The sequence below is a fragment of the Scomber japonicus genome, chromosome 4 (assembly GCF_027409825.1).
Source record: "Scomber japonicus isolate fScoJap1 chromosome 4, fScoJap1.pri, whole genome shotgun sequence".
NCBI classification, from domain to species: Eukaryota; Metazoa; Chordata; class Actinopteri; order Scombriformes; family Scombridae; genus Scomber; species Scomber japonicus.
This window is the reverse complement of record NC_070581.1, coordinates 4,248,160-4,271,381: the sequence shown is the minus strand read 5'-3', so window position 1 is coordinate 4,271,381 and position 23,222 is coordinate 4,248,160. Positions and strand designations below refer to the sequence as shown.

Below are 23,222 nucleotides of genomic sequence, written 5' to 3'. Positions count from 1 at the left end.
TCTCATTATCTACACCATGTCTCCTGAAAGTTATGTTATCAGTGACCTACTTTGACATAAGAGCTACAAAGACCTATGTGGGAAGATTTATAAAAAGAAATGCATTCACTTCCCAGGGAAGAAAAGATTGGATTAGATTGTTGTTGATAATATACTGGTATGAGAGCAGAGACATACATTATGCAGGCCATGTCTTTCTTTGTGTGGATGCTTCTGTTGACTGAATCCTAACAACAGTGAAGTAGTCATCCTGGCAGTGAATAAGCAAGCCTTCATTATTATGCTCTCACTTGATGAAGACACTGATTATAGTCCCATTTGTGTGACCGTGTCTTCTGCTGCAGTTGACTCTCATCTTACCACCTTTTGCTTTATAATCATGCTGATATATATTTGCTTTCTATGCTGTCATGTGCATTCCAGTTGGCCCAACAATGGGATTTCCTTTTTTATTGTCCCAAATGAGGTTACTAATGTTATAGAATGTTGCTTGTCTCTTTCCTTTTAATTTCTTTGCTTTTTAATTTTTGGGATCAATAAAGTGTCTGTCTGACTGATTGACCCACTGACTTTTCTAACTTTTTTTATCCAGGGAAATTTCACTGACAGCAACACTGTCAAGACTAACCACAGTCTGATCTGTTAGTCACTGAGCAGCTTACTCAAGGCCATCTCATTGGTGATAATGATGGAGGGGAAAGTGCTGCTCTTTCATTTCCCAACCAGATTTATCCAGTCAGCCCAGGGATCTATCCAGCAGCATTCTGTTACAAGTCCACTTTAGTTCTTGCAAGGGTGAGAAATAAAGGGATTCTTACGTCATTGGGCAGTATAGATAAAGGAAAGGCTTTTCTTTGAAGGCTTAATTTTTTTCTTCTGTAAATATAGTGGACTGTGGCTTGTCAACATGCATTTTGACAGACACTTGAAACTATTGTACCTTCTGTACCTTCATTTTGTAATGAAGTATTCTTTGGTTCTCTCTTGACCATTTGAGCAGTTTCCTGTCAAGAGATGTTGGTTACAGCTCGATGGGCCATAAAATAATTCATAATATTGGCAACAGTGGTCACTGTAGCATCAAGCTCTTTGGATATGGTCTTGTAATCTTTACGTTGACCATGCTTGGCTATTACATATATATATGTGTAAATGTGTTCAGACCACTCTCTAGTTTTCCATCTGTTTTCCGTGTTTAATGTGATGCACACTAGGGCTGGACGATTCATTGAATTTTAATCGTGATATCAATTTTGGCCTCCCACAATTATAAAAACGTAATAATTGATTATTGTTCCGCACGGCGCACCTTTGACATAACCATCCAACGCCCCCGTCTTTTCCAGCAAGTTCTGTGTCCCGCCCCTTATGTTAGATCCGCTGGAGGAATGGTGTGTTTCTGCGCAGATCTGGGAGATTTAAAATGCCAGAAAGGCAGCCTTTGGTTGACAAGAAGAAAGGTAGGACTGGGACATCTTCAGTGGTCTGGAAACATTTTGGCTTTGAGTTATCCGACGTCGAACAGAAAGAAATAGTGTGCAAACTATGTCGCACTATTGTGACTGCAGCCCGCGGCAACACAACCAATTTGATTAATCATCTGTTAACAGGTTTAAACAGGATGAATGTACTACTCTTTGTTCAGTACTTTGCACTAGTTTTTCAGTACTTTGCACTACAAGATGGTTTTAAATAAAATTTTATTTAAAAAAAAAAAGCAGCAACAAAAATAGCTCGGCAGACGGGATTTTTTTTTTGGTAGGTTTTATTATTTACATTTATCATTATATTTTTTTCCTTGATTTTAATTTATTTCTGGTTGTGCTGTTCAAATATATTTCAAGTTGAGTTCTGGTGGTTCAATAAATGCTTATGTTTACAAATCTATGCATAATCGTGTATTATAATCGCAATTTCATTATTGATCAAAACAATCATTATGATTTTTGCCATAATCATGCACACACTGGCACAGAACAGCAGAGTGAGTAATTTTCTCCTTTTAAACTGGGTGCATGAGTCATTATAAAATTGAAAGCACCTGCACATAATAGTCTCCTTTAAAGTATCACTACAAATCAATCATTTCTTACAACTTCTAAAGGGTACCAATAATTTTGTCCAGGCTATTTTAGAATGTCTTTGTAGAACAAGCATTTAACACTGTTCAGGGTAAGTGGCGCATTTTTTATATAAAATGAAAGAGTATTAATCATTTCAGTCATATCTGTACACTGTGCAGGTCTGGAGGCATCTTGTCTTTTATTTAATATAGTTTGTATTGTAGATTACAACCTAAGCAGTAGTGGCATTAACTATTTGAAATTGCGCATATGAGCTTTTTCCCTGGAGATTTAATTTCTCTGAAGTTTTAGCTATTTTTGCTGAAAGATTTTTGTTCATGATAGAAAAGGCGGTCTTGTTTCAAATGAGGTGGCCTCTATTTTAAGATCTTGCTCTATCTGTTATTACCCAAAGGTTGTGATCATTGGTGAGAATTCAAACATAAATGGTTAACACCTGGACTGAATGTCTTGATTTGCAGTCTGTACAAGCTTTTTTTAAATATGCATATAAGTAGCCTAAATTAATGTATAATGAATGAATGTATAATGAATGAATTCAAATATGGACAATACAGCCAACAATTTGAAAAATCAAAAATGAGTAAAAACATTCTTGTTGAGCAAAAACAATGCATCACTTGCAAGGCTATCATCATTACACTTAAATTACAGTGAACCCACAAAGGTATTGACCCTTTTCGGTAGCTTTCCCGCTGCAACTCATTTTTATGTCCCAACTCAGACAATGACACCCACTGCAGTGACAGTTATTCCATTATTTTACATAATAACTAGAGAGGAAAAGTAGCTTTAATCTTTAAAAAAGACGAGCCGAGAGAGAAAGAGGGAGGGAGAGTGAGTGACAGTTACTTCACAATTATGCTTTTTTAACTAGAGCCTCATAAAACAACAAGAGTGACTCACCTAAAGGCTACAGTGGTGACTGTCCACTGCTAACAAAGTAAATGTCCACTGATTCTTGTTGATTTGCATTTTAGCATTTTAGCATGCTCAGGGATCGCAGCCTGGTGACAGTCAGTCGAGCAGCTGAAACGCTCTGACGGGACCGAAGTAGCCAGGATGCAGAGGTATTGTGCTAACCTGGGTAGCCTGGCCCAGGTACTGGGTTTACAATGAACTCTGTCATTTTTAGTTTGAAGAGGTCCCACCCCAAACTTCGCCTTGACCTCTTCATGTTTACGTTTGATATCTACGGCAGCTGGTAGGTAGCTGAGCCGTTTTCTGTGTCAAATGTCGCCCCCTGTTGGTAAGATGTCTCATTGCTGCCACATAGTGAAATTCATTGCATTGCTTCAGGACTCACGCTATGCAACACAGCTTCTATTTGAAACCAGCGTTTGATCGATAAAGATTTCATGTGATCGACAACATTTTTAACCATCAATTATCGATTATCGATTAATCATGCCCATCCCTAGTACACACACGGTTACATACACAATGCGTGAAACATGGTGAAGATGAAAGAACCATGCGACCATCCCTCCACAGGGTTCACATTGTTCAGATGAAGAGTTGGAGTGTTTGATTGGGCAGAGGATGGCATCCAGCAACAACGGGACAAGACGCACAAAAATTCTGAAGTTTTCGGTAAAATCTGCATAATGTACTTGTAGTTAGCAAGCAGAGCTACGAAGGCAAAACAACACACTTAATGATGACGTCGTGCCATGCGTATGTTGTATATCAACATGATGATATATCGGAGGCAACCGTACTTGGGTTTGGGCTAATGTGAGTGCAGGCCAGCGGGGGACAGGAGAGAGGGGACATTCGTGCTTCAGCACGGTATGGAACAACTGGCCCTAGTGTGAGTGCGCCCTTAATCACACCTTGTCATCAGACAAGCTCAATTGTGCACATCAACTGTCGAAGGAACAGGGGTGCACAGCTCTAATAAAGCACCAGTTTAACAAAGAAATCTGTGTTTCTGCTTGAGTAAATGAAAGAACACTTTGGTTCTCTCTAGTCTTAATGAATGCAGATTTAACTGTATTGTTTCCTGACCTGCAGCCTCAGTGGATGAGAGCTCCTCCAGTGCATCCTGCTCCACAGAGCCGCAGGCTCCCAGCAGCCAGCCCCAGACCCGCCTCAGCCGAGCAGCAGGACAGCAGGGGCGCACTGATAACCAGCAGACCCAGCATGCTCAGCACACCCAGACCAGACTGAGCCGCTCCAGACAGGTCAGCAGTCTGCATGGAGACCCAGGGCTCAGGACAGATGACCTGGTTGTCCCCCTCTGTCGACGGGTCTGCAATCCATGCACTGTCTTTATTTAAGAGCTGATTCTGGATTTATCTCAACAAGTTAGCCATGTCTCTATATTGATCTATATAGGAGCAGGAAACAGTGCTTCTTAACATACTGATTGTAAAACTGAGACCATCTCACCATTTTGTGTTGCTACAGTCAGGGAGGCAAAGGAAGAAAGCAGTCATGATGCCTCGTGTTGTCCTCACCCCTCTTAAAGTGAATGGAGAGCATGTGCCCTCAGGTAAGAACTACTTAAGACAATAGCATATAAAACACACACATAGTACTTTAAGTCAAAATACAGACATCTAATCTGCTTGACAGGTCAGACCTCAACATTTCCTTAATATATAAGCAAAACCACACATACCTTATAAAAAGAAATGAGTTTATTTGAATCAATTCACCAACAAAACAGCAAAACATCCTGTAGAGATAAAATGGGCTGGGATAATGTCACTGCGTTTGGTCTTTGGTGTTCATCTTTATAAACCTGGAGACAGCTTTAGCATCAGGCATTAAAGTGGTACTTTTAACTATGGCAGGACCCATGAAGAGAAGTCGAGGAGGGGTAGATGTGGATTTTGAAACACCAGGCTCCATCCTGGTCAACACCAACATCAGAGCTCTCATTAATGTGAGGACCTTCTCAGCCTTCCCTGCACACTCCCAGCAACAGTTGCTGCAGCTGCTGCCAGAAGTGGACCGCCAGGTACATTATTTTTCTCGTTATGTTACATATCCTGATACAAATACCAAACATAATAATGAACCCCATAGACCATTGCTCTGCTTCTTATTCAACTGCAAATTATCTAAAAAAAGATAGCAGCCACTCTTAGTATTCCAAATGGGTATTTTATTTTACTAATAGATAAAATGTGTGGATGTTGACTGTAAAAGCCCAGAAAGTACTTTGTAAATTTTGTCCAGAATCTCAAAGCAAATCTTATCTTTTGTCTGCCTTTGCTGAATAACACCCATCTGATCTAGACTTATCTGGGGGTATTTTTTCAGTTCTTTTTTCCAAAATGTGGATAAAGATCTTATAATCTTGAAAGGCATGGGTGTGGCAAAATGGCTCAATAATAAAATTATTGATTCAATAAAATAAATTAAAATATAAATTGACAAAATTTAGACATATGTATTATGTGATTTCAAATCTGGTCATTGTTGTCTAAAGAGCTTTGCAATGAAAAGTTATCAAAATCTCGAGTTTCACTGAATACCGTGACGACACAGTGAATTGCCATATATTTGCTCTTCTTGAGAGGATTTTCCCAAATGATTTACACTTTAATTGATTCAATTTTTTTTTGAATCTTTGCATACATCTTAAGTCCCCATAAGTCTGTGTATGAATCATATTCTATACCCCTGGTGCTGCAAGAAACAGTAGCTCAATCATGTATATTCACCAGTAGCACCTTAACAAAATTATGAACCCAATCACAAATAACAGCATTGACTTCCAATTTTAAAGCCTTGTTTGTAGACTTATGAGTATGTTGGAATGTGAGTATAGAGGGAAAGTCTCTTCTTCTTGGCAATGAAAGAGGGGCGTCTCCAGCCTTTGAACTGATGCATGGGTTCATAATGTCCAGTAAGAGGTATCCTGACCCTAAACCAATCATCCATTTGTCCTCCTCATAAGTTTGGTATCATAATGGGACTATTGGTTTAATAGTCAGATCTACCTCATCACATTAAATTCAACATTGTTTAAGACTGACTAGAAAATATGTTGTAACTGTATGTATTTTTGTCATTACAAATGTACTTACCAAGTATCCTGACATTAGACTGTTTGGAGCTGTACCTAGAGCTGGCTGGATCTGATCCAATGAGATTTCAGAGTCTTCCTTTTCTTCATCCATGGGTGCAAACTCATCAGTGGAATCTTACTGCTGCACAAGTAATGTAAGGGGGATATCAGTTCAGGGCACACAGCCTAAAGAAAGCAGAGCTGCATCCAAAATTGTACTAAAGAGCATTGCATCAGCTATACAATGAAGGCCAGACAAAACTAAAAGATGGAAATGGAAAATGGAAAACACAGCTTGTTATATTTTATTAGAGAGATAGAGGGATTAAAGCCATTTATTTTTTCAATCCACAGCAAAGTCATTTTCCCCATCCACAATTTGTAAAACATGTTACAACAAATACAGTGCCTATATGTATGCACCCCCTTTTATTGCTTTTATACATTGAGTCATGGTCAATAAAATTTGGGTTTTTTTACAGAAGAATTTACAAAAAACCCCTCTGTAAGTCAAAGTGAAAATAGATTTCTACAAAGTGATGTCAATTAATTAAAAAAATACTAGAACAATGCGCCAGTTGGGTGCTGCAGCATGTTTACTTGCCAGAAGACACACACTCATAGATTAAAGCAGTGAGAAGAATGTATATTTGTATATGGAGGCCACAGTAAGTGAACCTGCTTGCAAGTTCCTAAGCAGCGTGACTGGAGCGCCTAATTTCAGTTTAATTTCATGGTCAGGCATCCATGAGGGTGTCAATGAGTTTAGAAATTCAACAGACAGTGCAACCTTGTGATTGTCCTCCAGGACTGAATCAACTGAAAAGTAGACTCTCTCTTCTCCAGGGAACAGGCAAACATGTCATTGATGGCTCTGATATCCTTGTTCAGAGGAGTGTATACAGCGCCTTTTAAGGAGGTTGTCTTTGTCACCACATCCATTCTGGAGGTTAGGAAAGCTCTTAGAAATGAGAGTGAGATATTACACCAAGTACTGTGGCGGAATCTATAGCTAAACTCGAGAGAAGTCAGGTAACAAAACCACTAACTTTGCTTCAAAACACAATCCACACAGTAGCTAATGTTAATGGTAATGCTTGGCTGTTGCGTGTGTATCAGTGCTAAAACATGATCCCGGACCCTCATCCATAAGCCAAAGTTTTCATTAGGCGAGTTATTATTTAATTGTGGAACAAAAAGCATCTTAACCCTGAGACAAAGAGGAACATAATGCGTGAATTCATGTCGCACAAGGATAACTACATGTTTGGAAGGCTGTATGGGAGAGTACCTGACAAACTGTAGCATTAGCTACTGTGTGGATTGTGTTTTGTGGTTCCTTACCTGACTTCTTTGGAGTTTCGCCACTTTGCGTTAATGTCATGCGGCATTGCAAGTATTTTCCAACAGTGATTTGCTCTTATTAGGCATGTTGAAAATGTTAGTGACTGCGGATAAATGTCTCCTCTCCCTTTGTCGTCTCCTCCTGTCGTTCACGCCCCTACGTAAGCCGTCTCTACGCCTTTACGTCACAAGCTGAAACAATAGTCCCAGTAGCCCCAGAGTCCCACATAAAAAGTATAACTGCAGACTATTTATTTAACATTGAAATAGAAATTGAAATTGACATGACATGAAATGCGGGCCGGGGTCCCTGAAACATGGAGGGGGTTGGAGGAATGTGGATTGGTTGCAAGGTGAATCATATCAATGATTGACAATGACATATTCAGAGTCTGTAGGGAGCAGAGCGCACACATCCTGTTTATGAAGGAAAAATCATGTAGCGCGAGTTTTTGTTCTATTTTCAAAGTGAACTTGCCTTCCAATGTATTTAGCACACAATCTACTGCTGCTTGGAACGGTTGCTGCACCTCCGTGGCCGCCATGCTGGATGTAAACACAGTCTCTCTACGGTCGTCATCGCCTTGAGCCCACCTCCCAATTCTGTGATTGGTTCCCTATCTCAGGCGAAGATTTTTTCTTGGTGGCCATGCTAACTTTCTGAGCGAAGTAGAATCTCACTGGAATGAGAGCATGGGTTTACCCAGAATAATGTCAAACAAAAAAGCAAACAAATCCATTTTGTGCTCATTTTGCAGAAAAAGTGAAAACTGTATTGCTCTTTGACTCTTGAGCTGCTCTAAGAAAGCTGCTATTTCTTTTCGAATAGACCAGAAACGTCCCAGTGTATTGCATTTACTCAGCCACCTCACATTGTTGTGCAGTAGTAGGTCATTGGCATTTGCCTCAACGTCTTCCAGGAATTCTTTCAGGAGGCGATGCTGAAGGGACGACGATGTCCTAAGGAAGTTGATGAATTTCATCATTGTGTTCATTACAGCAAAATCTTCTTGAAGGCACACAGAACAGTCTGATGGATGAGACAGTGGTAAGCTATGAGATCAGAGTTGTTTTCTTTCTTCTGTGGCACAGCCCCCCTCTTTCTTCCAACCATGGCAGGGACACCATCTGTGGTGACTGAGATTGTGGTACAGGCTGACCAAAGTTGTCTAATCTTTAGTAGGAGGCAGACACAGAAGGCTGGATCAGTTGTCCAACGGTATTTTTATTATTATAAAATGTGCCACTATGTTTCACATGTAACAAAAAGTTGTACAAAACAAAAAGAACAAAACAAACAGTTAACTTAACTCGTAAGCATAACTGAAATAAAATTAAAGTAACATGTACACAGCTACACTCTAGTAGAGTAATCTCTCTCTACCCCCTGAGCAGTCTCACAGCTCCTTTATATAGAGCCCTCCATCAGCCTGCCCTCTGAATGAAAGTGGACTATACCACTCCTCAGGTAAGTCCTGAGCCCCTCCTGAAACAGGTAAGTAACAACAAGATTAGCAGTTAACCAACACTCCCATGACATCACTTTTATACAGCCTGCCGCCATACATCTGCAACCAAACTTAAATCAAATCACAAACGGTCTTACTAATTAATACAACAATTCACCAACCACCCCTCCACGGGGTTCTACATTTGAGACATCATTAATGATGTCACCAGTCTATAAATTCAGGAGACATAGGACACCTCCTCCCTTTGTTTCCTAAGCACATGGTAAGTATGGTGAGTAACAAAGAAAGATAATCCTCAAACTAAACCAAAAAACTCTAACTAACCTTAATACAAGTGTGTGTTTTATTTTAACCAAAAGTCTGCTGAGATGTAACTTAACCAAATATACTGCAAAACACAAACAAACCCGGGATAGTAAGTATCTGCAAAGTATGATTACTGACTAATTTATGGTCCAAACAACAAGTATAATTAAATGAATAAGTTATGGTACAAATGTAGTCCATGGGGACAAATGGTGTGCTCTCACCCACTTTGTCACACGCCCTCCCCCTTAAGGCCGTTACCCCTCAGAGTCACGGGACAGGAAGTCAGCGATGACATTCTTGTTTCCTGGCCTGTACTGGACCTGAAACCGATAAAGCTGGAGAGACAAATACCATCTGGTGATTCTGGCATTAATGTCTTTCATTTTGTGGATCCACTGCAAAGCACGATGATCAGTCTCAAGCAGAAACTCTTTACCAATGAGGTCTTACTTCAAAGCGTCTAAAGCTCATTTAACTGCTAGAGCTCCCTTACCAACTATGAAGTACCCCAGTTCTCTTGGAAAGATTCTGGCTTAAATACTGCACCAGCATCCGGCTCTACCATTATCCACGACTCCTCAGACCTCTCCAGTCAAGGATTGGCACTCGTCCACAGAGTCCTTTGGATGCCCAAAGTGTCTGGACATCAGGCCTCCCCCAAATAACTGGGTTGACAGGCACCTTGAGCTCATTGGAGGGGTTGGAGACTGCTGCAGCACCTTCCATCAGCAGCTGACGCTCCTGCTTCCCCCTCTGCCGACGCTCGACACACTGATGCTGGAGTCGGTTCCACCCCTTCTCTTGCTGCTGGCCTGGTTGCTCCATCCTGGCACCAGAGTCGGACTGTTGTTGGATCACACTTCGAAGACTTGACAGTTCAGCCATACTTTCTTGCTCCTGGATTTGACCACCTTCAGGCCCCAGCTGATCACTGACATCTTGGGATGCCTCTGGAAAACACTCCGTAGCTTGAGCTTTCTTTTGTCTGGCTGACATTTTCTTTGCTGCCTCCTACTGGCCTGGATCCCACCACTGCCACCGAAAGTGGTACAGGCCGACCAAAGTGGTCTAATCTTTAGTAGGAGACAGAAACAGAAGGCTGGATCAGTTGTCCAACGGTATTTTTATTATTATAAAATGTGCCACTATGTTTCACATGTAACAAAAAGAACAAAACAGTTAACTTAACTCGTAAGCATAACTGAAATAAAATTAAAGTAACATGTACACAGCTACACTCTAGTAGAGTAATCTCTCTCTACCCCCTGAGCAGTCTGAAGCTGACATCGGGATTTGCTTGATTTTTTTTTCACACATCACGTCTTTTTGTTTTCCCTCAAATAATGTCTCAGCAACAGCTTTCAAGCACTCTTTCACAACTGTCCCATCACTAAATGTTTTTTATGTTGCCCCAAAATCCACGATGCCTTTAGTGAACATTTGTTTGCACGTTGCTGGGCTGTAAATAAATGCGAAATGAGTCAGGTAGATCTATAATCCTGGGCTTGTTGTGTGCTTATTTTGCGTGCCCTCAGCTCGGACTTCAGTGGATAACTTTGCTCAAAAGATCTGTGCTTTGTTTCGTAGTGGCGCTTCACATTGCCGCTTTTGATTAATGCAACGTTTTCAGAGCATATGAGGCACACTGGTTTGGAACTGCCTGCCGGAAGAATGAACATTTCTCTGTCTGCTCATTTTTAAAACAAAGGTTTTCCGCATCAACCTTCCTTCTCTTGCAGCAAGCCATGCTGTCATCCCTGTCTCTCTCTTTTCTCTTGCTCTCTCTGGTCCATTGGCCGCGCAGGGTAAGCAAACAATTTGATTGGTTCAATTGAATGAAGCTATTGTCCTTTTAAGTGGATTAACTGTGCCCAATGTAAAAAATAATATGAAAAAAAAATAATGCTCCATAAAGATGATCTATTCTCATGAATTTATCAGAGATTAGTCACGGGTCCAGACAAGAACCATCACTTGGTCCGGGTCCGGACCGAGGTCCGCCATTTGGTGATGCCTGATATAGATCATGAGTCAATTTATAAAAGCAATAAAAGGGGTGAATACTTTTTATAGGCACTGTACATCACTTCATTCCTGCTAAATAAATAACACATTCAACACAATACGTAAAATTATTAAATTTCAGCACCACTTCACACAGAACCATGTTCTGTAATTCAGCCATCAAGTTTAAAACTTGACCAATGTTTTAAGGGAAGACAATGCTTTTGAACAGCTTTTCTATTGCCAGTTTTTTTTAATAATTTCAATGACATACTCCGAACTTTTTTGTTTTCACAAAGCTTGTCTCAGTTTTTCCTGTTTCAAATAATCAACCATCTACATAACTTTTAGGGAAGACAACACATCTGACATTGTCATGTGTTGAGACTACTCGTATTATTATAACGAGGTTTACATAATTTCATGATTTAAAAAAATAAAGGTTATCATACAGAAATATATTGTATGTGGGTCCATATTGATAATTTTCATACAGATAGAAGAACAAGATTTATTTTGTCCCCATTTAACTTCAGGTGTTAGGCCTTAACACACAGATAAGATTGGTGACAGCCTGTAAGGTGCTGATGAACTCGACATAGCCGATGACCGATATGTGCTGCCGATTTTTTGAGCCGATATTGGTTTTTCTCCTTCCATTTTACCTGATAAAAATGACACAATGATAATAAATGCTATACATGTCTCAATTTAACCAAAGTGAGAAACATTTATTTACAAAATTAACAAATGCCCTATGCAACAAATTGTTGAAGTTTCTGCTCTAAAAACAAGAAACATGTTGCGCCTATGTTTGGCGCATTATCAATGTCAGCTACTCTGTAGTATAAAGTTGTGGAAATTCCATGGATTAGTTGTCTAGTGGCTGTCCAGCATGGATGTATTATAGGAGCTGGATAGGGTGCTGCTGATAATCCGATTTTTCCCAGTGGTCACTTGTGGTATTGCAGCAAAAAATGCAGCCCAAAAAGCTTTTTTACCATAGACCACCTTTCTAAAAAACATGTCAGTAAAACTGTTGACAGGACAACTCAAACATCATACAGGGTCAATTGTGACTTTCTATTGTGAATTTTTATCCATGGAGATTTTATATGATTAAAACCATCTTTGAGCTGAGCAAGTGATTTAGAAACCTGTAATGATATCAAAATGTAAACTCTATGCGCAAGTTGAACAATTCTTATAGGACTGAATGGGCACCATTTTTCGTCTGGTATCCTTATGATACATTAGTGCTATCCAGTTTATCTTATCAGAGACTAGGGCTGGACGATTATGGCAAAAATCATAATCACGATTATTTTGATCGATATTGAAATTGCGATTATACAACACGATTATTCATAGATGTGTAAACATAAGCATTTATTGAACCACCAGAACTCAACTTGAAATATATTTGAACAGCACAATCAGAAATAAATTAAAATCAAGAAAAATATATATAATGATATATGGAAGTAATAGCAATATGTAAAAACAATAAATAAAAATAAATAGCCAAAACCTACCAAAAAAAATCCCCTGGCTGCCGAGCTTTTTTTGTTGTTGCTTTTTTTAATTTACAAAATAGCTGTGTGATCTTACGCCAAACTTTTCATGAAACTTGAAAGCACTGAAAATGTCCTACCTTTCTTCTTGTCAACCAAAGGCCTTTCTGTCATTTTAAATCTCCCAGATCTGCGCAGAAACACACCGTTCCTCCAGTGGGTCTAACATAAGGGGCGGGACACAGAACTTGCTGGGAAAGACGGGGGCGTTGGATTTATGTCACAGGTGCGCCGCGCTGGGTGGAACAATAATCTTTTTATGTCGATTATTACGTTTTTATAATCGTGGGAGGCCAAAATCGATATCGCGATTAAAATTCAATTAATCGTCCAGCCCTATCTGAGACTCACGCTAATTCTAAATGAGCATCTTGAACAGAAGCAGTTAATGAAGATGAGCATGACTTTAACATGCTTCTAACAAAATCAGTACAAAAGTGATTAACTGTATAAGCAACACTCTGCATAGTATAAATGCATTTTAATGGTTGCAGTAAATGGACTGAAAAAGTCGGTGACTGTATTTGTGTGTATGTTGTTACTGAACAGCTGCTGGACTGAAGTCTGCTCTGGGGAGATTGGGGTAACCTGTTTTACGCTTATTACTTTCAATTGGTCGGCTAAACATGAACTTGCCAAGCGTAAGGCTAACATCTGTAGCAAACTGTTATAATTAGGTGTCGGGAAATTGTTCGACTATACAGTGAGAAATGAGAGTAAAAGATGAGACACCAAAAAAGTGTGGGCACCTAATCAGTGTTTCCCACAGAATTTTGAGAGACTATGGTGGGTGGATTTCGGTTCGACCCTCTATGGGGCCCAGGGTTATGCTCGTGCATCATTCTGATGTACTCTGAGAGCAAAATTAGAGGTTATATCTATCAAAAACTTTTTGCTCTAATAATTAAGCTACTAGTATATAATAGGTATTAAAGGTGACACAGCAAAAAGGTTGCGCCCGCAAATCATGGGAAAGACATTTTTACCGGTTCATGAATGTTCCAAAGAAACCATCAAAAATACTAACGCCCATATTTCAGCTCTGAAACAATTGTTTCAAGTTTGCATTATGTTTATTCAAATAACTAAAGTAACTTTGCTTATGAATGAGACTCTACTTCAAGATTACTTAGTAGTGGATCAGGATCATAGTTAATTAATGTACAAATAAGAAAAAATAACATTTGCACAGGCATAGCCTACATGTCAACTTATCTTTATTTCCCCGTTTGTGTGCAGCACACGCTGAGAACTCAGCTCCACCTGGCGTGAATGGCTCTCTAATATAGAGATCCCGCATCATAGCCATAAAGATTCCTTAAGCCTTTGCTTATTTAAACTGAACCAATCAAAACAGCATAATGTCAGTGCTGTGTGTTTTTAAATAGCATGCTGGCGTTTCGGATTCAGAGTCTTGAGGCCGAGCTGCATGGTTGAGTTGAGGTGTGTAGGGGAGTTGTTGTTCAAGGTAACTGCGTTACTGCTGTGAAACAATAATAAAATAACTTTTAATTGATCTGATTCACCGGCTTTCTGTCCTGTAGTCACTGTATTCAGGGTCCGGACCGTTAATACAGAACAGCAAGGCAAAATAAAGTAGCATTATTCCTGCCGTGAACACTCCTGAGAGCAGAGGAGAGCAGCTCAACCATTAATGACAGCGAACTGCAGCAGAGACTAACATTACTGCTCCTCTCCTCTGTCTCAGCGGAGGAAGAGCTGAGCCCTCCGTGTGCAGCAAACGCGTAAGCGGTGGAGAGTTGTTAGAACGTAACTTAGTAATTTAACAATGTAATCCACATGAGAGAAGACTCAAAACGTTATTTTAAAGGAAAATAAACTATATCTCATTTGAAAGTATATTGATATATCTTAAAAACTCGATATACCACCCACTACAGCCCTCAAGCAACTAAATAACAGTAAAGCAAACCTTCTGCCAGATCTAAATTAGTGCTTCAGATGAATTAAGATTATTTTACACACACTGACTAGGGCATGAACACATTCTGGGGTCCGGGATTCCCCCCGGAGAAACACGTCATCAAGAGAGATTCCCACCTGACCGGCCTTAACTGACGGAGGAAAATATAAAAACAATATAAGCTTTCACTAAGTTTGTTCCTGTTAAAAGGGAGTTTTTTCTTGCCACTGTTGCCAAGTGCTTGCTCATGAGGGAATGATGGGTCTCTTTAAAATTAAAACCTGAATAGTTCGGTTTAGAACGTGCTCTATGTGTAATAAAGATTGATTGATTGGGAACAACTGTTTTAATCAACTCAACAGGTGAAAAACAGCAGCTCTCTGCAGTTGGTTTGTGGACAGTCATCGCTAAGACAAAGGAGCTCACTGAGGATCTGTGGCTGCGCATTGTGGCGGCTCACAAGTCAGAAAAGGGCTATAAGGCCATATCTAAAGGTTTTCAATTTCCAGTGGCTACAGTGCAAAGTATTGTTAAAAAATACAAGACGTTCCGCACTGTGGAAAATGACTTGGTCAGAAGCCAAAAGTGACACCTGTGCTGGCCAGGAGGATAGTGAGAGAGGTGAAAAAGAATCCAAGAATCACCACCAAGGCCATCCTGGTGAATCTGGGCTCTGCTGGTGGCAATGTCTCAAGGCAGACAGTCCAACGGACACTGCACACTGCTAGGTTCCATGGACGCAGACCAAGGAGGACGCCACTTCTCCAGATAAGGCACACAAAAGCCCGCTTGGCCTTTGCAAATGCTCATCTGGACAAAGAACTTCTGGTCTTCTGTTTTATGGTCAGATGAAACAAAAATTGAATTGTTTGGCCACAATGATGTATCCTTCATTTGGCATAAAAAAGGATAAGCCTTCAACCCTAAGAACACCATCCCCACTGTCAAACACGATGGTGGGAACCTAATGCTTTGGGGGTGTTTTTCAGCCAATGGACCAGGGAACCTAATCACAGTAAATGGCACCATGAAAAAACAGCAATACATCAAGATTCTCTTGAACTTGGCCTTGGGCACCAGTGGACATTTCAGCATGACAACGATCCAAAACACACAGCAAAAGTGGTGAAGAAATGGTTAGCGGACAAAAACATTAACGTTTTGCAGTGGCCCAGCCAGAGTCCTGACTTGAATCCAATTGAGAATCTGTGGAGGGAGCTAAAGATCAGGGTGATGGCAAGGAGACCCTACAACCTGAAAGAGTTGGAGCTCATCATTAAAGATGAATGGGCAAAAATACCAGTGGAGAGCATGCAAAAAGCTGGTCCGCAATCATAGGAAGCGTTTGATTGCTGTAATAGCCAATAAAGGCTTTTCTATTGATTATTAAGAAGGGTATGAATAATTTTGGACATGCCACTTTTTGTTCAAATGTAAATAAAAGCTGAGATATTTTTTCCACAATGATGCGTCTTGTACATCGTCTTATTATCTTCTAGGAGACGCCTGTGTCATTTACAATCAAGTAAAAAACTTGGTGGTTGCATAAAGGTAGTATATTATATCTAGACATGTCTGTTGAATTCATTTCTACATGTTATACCAACAGTCAGTAGTTCAGACATACCCCAGGGAGATGATTTAATGAAAGGAAGATGATTTCCTGGTGTTCAGTGACAGCACTCCATATTTTACGAGGAGATAACCACTAAAAAACTACTGGGCAGCAAGGTCTATTACATTAAAATATAATCTAGGGATGTATACGATTAAAAAATCACAACTAGAATTTGCCCACCTAGATGATATTGGTACATCTAGGTTTCTGGTTTATCTAACTATAGTATATCCTCTCTCCATGCAGATTGGACCTGATGGTATGGCCAGACTGAGTAGTTCTGCCCTCAACAATGAGTTCTTCACCCATGCCTCCCAGAGCTGGAAAGAAAGGCTGGCTGAAGGTAAGTGTTTCCTCAATCTTGGACAAGAGACTCCCGCCAGGCTTAAAAAGTCACATTAGATGAGACCTGATGGGCATGTAGGAAATGGTGGGAAAGAAGCTAGTGGTAACAGCAGCAAAAAGTAGTGAGAAAGTTGCCAATCAATTATCAATCAATCTTTGTGATGGTTGTGATGAATACGGTGAGAAAATCATAAATACCAACTGTGAGATCTATGCTGAAAGTCAACAATTTGCTGTAGTATATTCTTCTAGTAGTGTGAATGAAACCAAGAGAAATGCACAACTTAAACTATGTGTGCATGGACTTGGTGAATCAGTCCATTCAGGGACCTTAGAATTTAACTACCACTGGAACTGCCACTGTGTATTTTGACAAGTGAAGAACAGTTGAGTCAAGTTTACACAAAAAGTTACTGGTATACAATTTCAAAAAGTTTAGTTGCAGAGCTTCCCTTTTAAACATTCACGTGTGTTTGACCTGTTTAGGTGAGTTCACCCATGAGATGCAGGTGCGTTTCCGGCAGGAAATGGAGAAAGAGAAGAAGGTAGAGGCATGGAAGGAAAAGTTTTTTGAAGAGTACCATGGGCAAAAGTAAGAACCAACTCATTTCTTCCAAATCTGAACTGATTGTTTACAAAACAGCCACTTCAGGGTTTTTTAAAATCATATTAAGGTGATTCAATTCCAGTTCACCATTCACCATCAACATTAGTGATGGCAAATATCAATAGCATTATTTAGTAAAACTTGTTAATAATGATTTTTGACTTTTTTTCTTCTCTGCTGTCCTCCACTGATCTCTGTAGTGTCAGACAACTTTAGTATCACTTGCATCAGTTGTGGCCACTGTGTGAATATGATAAATGTCAGTGTTTTTACATTGTGCTGAAACATAGTTTGTGTACCTGTAGGTCTGGCTTAACACGAGAGGAGTCCCTGAAGCTCACCATGAGTGAAGCCAGCGATGTTGCAGCAAGTGTGCTGGACAGTGATGTGGCTGTGGTGGCAACTGGTGCCCCCAAGAGACGGAGTGTGGGTCGGCGGAGGAGAGATGGCCGGATGAGGAGACGCACCCGGGCTGACTTGCGTCGTAGGGCCCGTCGGAACCTTTGTAAGGCCACTCCCCCAGCCCTGCAGTCTTCAGAAGCAGCCGAGGCAAGTGCTTCTCTGAACACCTCAGCAGTTTCTGTTGGCTCTCCCATTGCTGACAACACAGTGATACAAGGTGAGGTGGTTCTGCAGGCAGAGTGTGGCATGGAATTACCAGCAGAGAGTGCCTCCATTGAGCCAAAGTCCTCGCCTATTCCGGAACCAGTCACATTGCCAGACCCCACACCTACACCCACTCCCAGCCCTAGCCCCAGCCCAACCTCCACTAGCGCCAACGAAGAGCCTGAAGTTACGACCCGCCTTCTCCCTGAAGAGGCTACACCAGTGTTGGTCTCCACCTCATCCCCTTCATCCTCCTCTTCTTCTTCTTCTTCTGCCTCCTCACCTGCCTCCTCACCTTCTGAAGGACAGGGAACTTTTGCCGCAGTCCTGGATTCGTCTTCATCCTCCTCAGCGTCCTCCAGTGCTGCAGTAGCCGTTGATCCCCTGGATGACACTGCCTCTGTGGTCACTTCCATCACAGGGGGTACTGCCACAAGCAGCCGTGAGAGCAGCCCCTCGGCCAGCCCAGCCACTACTCCTGTTCCTAGCACCCAGCTCAAGGAGCAGAAGAGAAGGCCAGATGAGGCTCAGGCCTTCTCCAGCTTCCCCGAAAAGAGGCCACGGCTTGAGAACCGTCAGTCCTTTCGTACCACAATTGACAGTGTCCGTTCAGAGAAGCCGCAGCCGACAACAGAAGAGCCCAAGGTGCCGCCAATCCGGGTAAGAGTTTCCATTCTTAATCTAAAAGATTTGAGGCCCCTTTTTCTGTAGATTTATGCACAAAACTAATTTGCCTGTTCTTAAAGTAGATGTTCCCATATAAAGCTTGAGTAAGTGTTCTTGTATTTCTACCCCAGATTCAACTGTCCAGAATCAAACCACCCTGGGTCAAAGGGCACCCTACCTACCAGATCTGTCCCCGGATCGTGCCCCCCGGAGAGGGCTCACGGCGGTCAGGGACGGGGGGCGCGCGTACCCTGGCGGACATCAAAGCCCGCGCCCAACAAGCCAGGGCCCAGCGCGAGGCCGCTGCTGCTGTTGCAGCCTCTGGCGACGGGGCAGGGACGACAGGGGTCGGGTTGCGGCCTGCTGCTGGGATATCGGATAGCAGCAATGGACGACGAGCGCGAGAGCATCCAGGACCTATCGAGCCCGGAGGAGGAGGAGGAAGAAGGGGGGGAGGTGGGATGGCAGAGCAGGGATCGTCTTCAGGCACTAATTCGTCTGGAACACAATTACAGCTTCTCAATGTAGAGGCTACACCCCAGCCATCACCTTCCCTGTCCACTACCTCAACCTCCATGTCCTTGGAGCCCTCACAGACCCCAAGCCCTTCTCGAAATGAGGCAGGTAGGGGGGGAAAGGCTAAAGAGGAAATAGAAGCAACCTCAGCCAGTGCCCAGAACTCCTGTAATGGGCTTACAGACAAGGACGCCAACTTATCCTCTCCACAGCCTGACATTGTATCAGAGTCCATACTCACCCAGCCAGCTAGGCGAAGCCAGGTGCCTAAGTCTGCTGAGAGGGCAGAACAGGGATGTGAAAAACCATCACTGGCCTTAACCTCCATCCCAGATTCCCTTCCCAGGTTTGGGGCTCAGGGTGTGGATGTTATTCAGACACTGGTCAGCTCCTGTCAGCCCACAGAGAAGGAACAAGGGAAAGAGGCTGGACTGGGTGGTGTTATCCAGCATGGGTCCCACCATGTAGACCTGCAAGAGGTACTCTCTCACTCAGCTACAGCAAGACAGCAAACAGATGCTTCCTCACCTCAACATGTGGAATCCTGGAGTCAAAAGAAAGATGATGAGGCTGGGACACATAGTGACTCCACAGAAACAGCTTCAGACTGTGAAAATGAAAGCCAGGAGGATCAGCAGCAGCAGTCTGATCAGGACTGGTGCTCCCAACTGAGCACCCAGAGAAACGGCCAGCTGGTCATCTGCAGTCCTCCACCTCAAAACCAGCAGCCAGTCATCCAGGCCCACGTGTCTAGTCGCCACGGTCAAACTGTCATTCAGCCTTGCTTCCCCAACAGCATGCCTCAACCTCAGCATTCCCAGGACCACCAGTCTCTCTCCGCAGCCCATGTACAGGCACTCAGGGACACCAATGTTGTGGTCAAACTGGAACCTGGAGATGATTGCAGAGCTTCCAGACAGAGCTCTGCTGAAGAGGATTGTCGTGGAGGTTTGAAGCCTTCTGTGACCTCCCCAACAGCTTCCTCCAAGAGACTGCCCATCTCAGCCAGACCAGTGTCCAGTGTGGAGGCCAATAACCCTTTGGTCACCCAGCTACTACAGGGCAGCCTGCCCCTGGAGAAAGTTCTACCTTCACACTCTGCAAACAGGCTGGAAATCAGCCGATTGCCAGGACCCCAAATCAGACCAGCAGTGGCAAGGACCCCAGGGCCTCGCAACAGGCCTGAGGTTTTGGCCCAATCTCGAAGCCCAGAAATAACTGCAATGTCTCAGAGCCACAGCAAGTCTCCGACAAGTTGCCCAGTTTCCTGTTTGATGGAGGCCCCAGACACAGCACAGTACCAGTCTCAGCAGCCTCCTGGGGCTGTCCCAGTCATCACCTCTCTGCCGCCGTCCTCATCCTCCTCTAGTTCTTCATCCTCCAGAAGTAAATCAGACCATAACTCTCAGACCGCTGTGGAGTCAGCAGTTATCAAAGAGTCTCCTGGTCCTCAGCCCTCACAAGGGGCCACACCAGACAGGCCCCAGCCAACCCACAGGAGCATACCTAATGGCCCCACTCCTTCCCATACAGACCCCTGTGCCACAGAAGTGATGCCTACGATTAAGATCAACTGGCGGGCACCAAAGTCTCAGCTTCCCAACTGTCACCAACAGCAACCATCTCCTGCTTCCAGTGTAAAGAATGAAGTCAGTGCGAGGCCCTCTTGCCAATCTCTTTCCAAATTGTCCCCAACTGTACCCATGAGTGTTACTAAACGGGAGCCTGGGAGCTCTGTTGACAGCTACCTTAGTGGAGGAGCAATGGAAGGACTCCTCAACATGGATATGAGTTTTGCCAGGATGGCAAAGAAGGAGCATGGCAAAGCTCCATACTCATCTGGCTCCCCTTCCTCTGCCTCCTCCCTTCCCTTCCAACTGTATGGAAAGCTCCCCAAGCAGGGTGTGGGAGGATTAAGCTACACAGCTAATGTATCAGTGATGGACAACAGCGGTTTCTCCCGGAGCATGGCAGACAGCATGCTCCAGCTACGCCCCCGCTTGGCCTCTGGTCAGACCACCCTCAGCATCCAGGCATTTACTGACAGTACAGCTGAGGAGGTGGCGCTCAAGTGCTCATGCCGTCTCAAAGCCATGATCATGTGCCAAGGCTGTGGTGCATTCTGCCACGATGATTGCATTGGGCCCTCCAAACTCTGTGTGTCATGTTTGGTGGTCAGATAGTATGTGGAAGTCCCTGTAAACTGCAGAACTACTATCTGTACAGTATCAACAGTAGGACTGACAGGTCCTGTACACAGCGTGATTAGGGTAGAGCACACAGGAGAAGCCTAACAGGCAAGATTTGCCTTGTATTATATAATTGGTCTGTATTTTTTGTTGTTGCAAATTTTCAGATTTTTTTAGTTGTACTGATATATTATTATTATTATTATTATTATTATTATTATTATTATTAATAATATTGTTGTTGTTGTTGTTATTATAATTATTATTGTGAAATTGGGGCATGATTGATTGTAAATTGTGCCTTTTTTGTTTTCTTTCCTCAAAAACATTTACCTCATCTCATCTCGCTCCACCTGTCATCATTTGGTGGCCATCATTGTTTTCTTCCCTTGTTTGCTCAGCAAACAGGGACTTATTGTTGTCTCAGTGCAAAGAAGTATTTTTTTAACCATTAAAATGATTAAATTACATTGTTTCACAACTTTGTGTTTTGAGTCATTTCATGATTTCCTTACAATTTTGTTTGTAATTACATTTAAGCAAGTATTATTAACAAAGTGAGAATTAGAAACTCCTGATGGAGCAGGCACCTTTTTATGGCAGTTTAAATAGCTTAAAGACGAGATCAAGGACAACAGGGATTAGCAGGAGCTTGTTCCTTGAAGAGATGAAACAGGAGGAAAATCAACAAACAGATACTCAAAGGGAAGTGAGAGGGTCCATATATAACTAACAGAGAAAACAACACCATTGCACTCTTGCAAACATTAAGTTAAAAAGACTACCAGGAATGACTCATAAACCATTTGAACTAAGGTAAAACAGTTACATTTGTAATCTTTAAGGGCAGCATTTTGATTAAAATGTTTGATTATGCCACATACTTTAAAAAACTCCTACAGACTCTCACTCTGTGTCATCTTATGACCTGGTAGATGCTTCACAGCAAGTTTCGCTGTTTCAGAGCAGGATGGGGGAGCAAGGGCCCTGTTTATCGCTGCTTGCAGCTTTAATTATATTTATTATTAGCACCAATTCTGTTCATAATGTTTATTAGGGCCCGAGAACTGACAGTACGAAGACCCTCTTGGACCCTAAGGAATTAGGAAAGGCCCTATTGAATGTGTTGCAGGGTTATTATAGTTTTGAAATGTTAATTAGGGCCCGAGCGCTGACCAGCGCGAAGCCCTATTGTATCTGTCCGGATTATTAGGGCCCGAGCGCTGACCAGCGCGAAGCCCTATTGTATCTGTCAAGATTATTATTTTTATTTTTCTTGCACAACGACGGCCTTTTTGCCCCCCTAAACGTGCCTTAAAAGTCACCAAAGTTTGCACGCAAGCCAGACTTGGCGAAAATTTTGATATTTTGATATTTTGCTTCATTCGTTGACTAATTACTCCCATAATCTTAAGTATTTACACCTGAAATTGACTCAGCTGAGACATAAGACCTTGGTGATGCTACATTCTGCAACTCATGACCCAGCATCAAATACCGTTGCCATGACAACACATTCAACGCCATGAAAATATGATTACAGTTTTTAGGGGCAAAGGATGCCTCCACGGTAACGAAACTCAACACACACGTCTGGAGTGGGTTAATTTAACATCCTATATACTTCAATGGGATGGGCGTGGCTAAACGGCTCAATAGCGCCCCCTTGAATATTTCAAAATTGAACCTCAGCCTTCCCGATTGACATAGAAGAATGAAATTCGGTAGGTTTATGTATCATCTCAAGACGCACAAAAATGCCATTTGGACCTATACCCTAAGTCCAACAGGAAGTCGGCCATCTTGGGAAAAATTCTCAATTTTGGTGCATTTTTTGGTCATTTCCACGCATCATATTTGAACTAACTAGTCCTAGGGATTTCATCCCATCCCCTTCAAATTCACACAGAATCATCTTGAGACATTGGAGATAAAAAGTT

The 23,222-nt window shown here is 42.2% G+C and overlaps 1 protein-coding gene across 4 annotated transcripts in view; it reads left to right on the top strand.

The window, feature by feature from the left end:
* The window catches only part of asxl1 (ASXL transcriptional regulator 1), a 32,827-nt gene extending 11,465 nt beyond the window's left edge, over window positions 1–21,362 (top strand). For 2 of the 4 annotated variants that reach the window (XM_053318327.1, XM_053318329.1), the window contains 7 exons: window positions 4,101–4,270; window positions 4,497–4,581; window positions 4,886–5,052; window positions 16,600–16,696; window positions 17,185–17,290; window positions 17,611–18,571; window positions 18,709–21,362. In XM_053318327.1, coding sequence (XP_053174302.1) covers window positions 4,101–4,270; window positions 4,497–4,581; window positions 4,886–5,052; window positions 16,600–16,696; window positions 17,185–17,290; window positions 17,611–18,571; window positions 18,709–21,276 — 4,154 coding nt within the window. In that variant the 3' untranslated portion in view covers window positions 21,277–21,362. Of the gene's footprint in view, window positions 1–4,100; window positions 4,394–4,496; window positions 4,582–4,885; window positions 5,053–16,599; window positions 16,697–17,184; window positions 17,291–17,610; window positions 18,572–18,708 lie in introns of those variants that run through there. The other 2 variants (XM_053318330.1, XM_053318331.1) reach the window with 2 other exon arrangements.
* The last annotated feature ends 1,860 nt before the right edge of the window (window positions 21,363–23,222 follow it).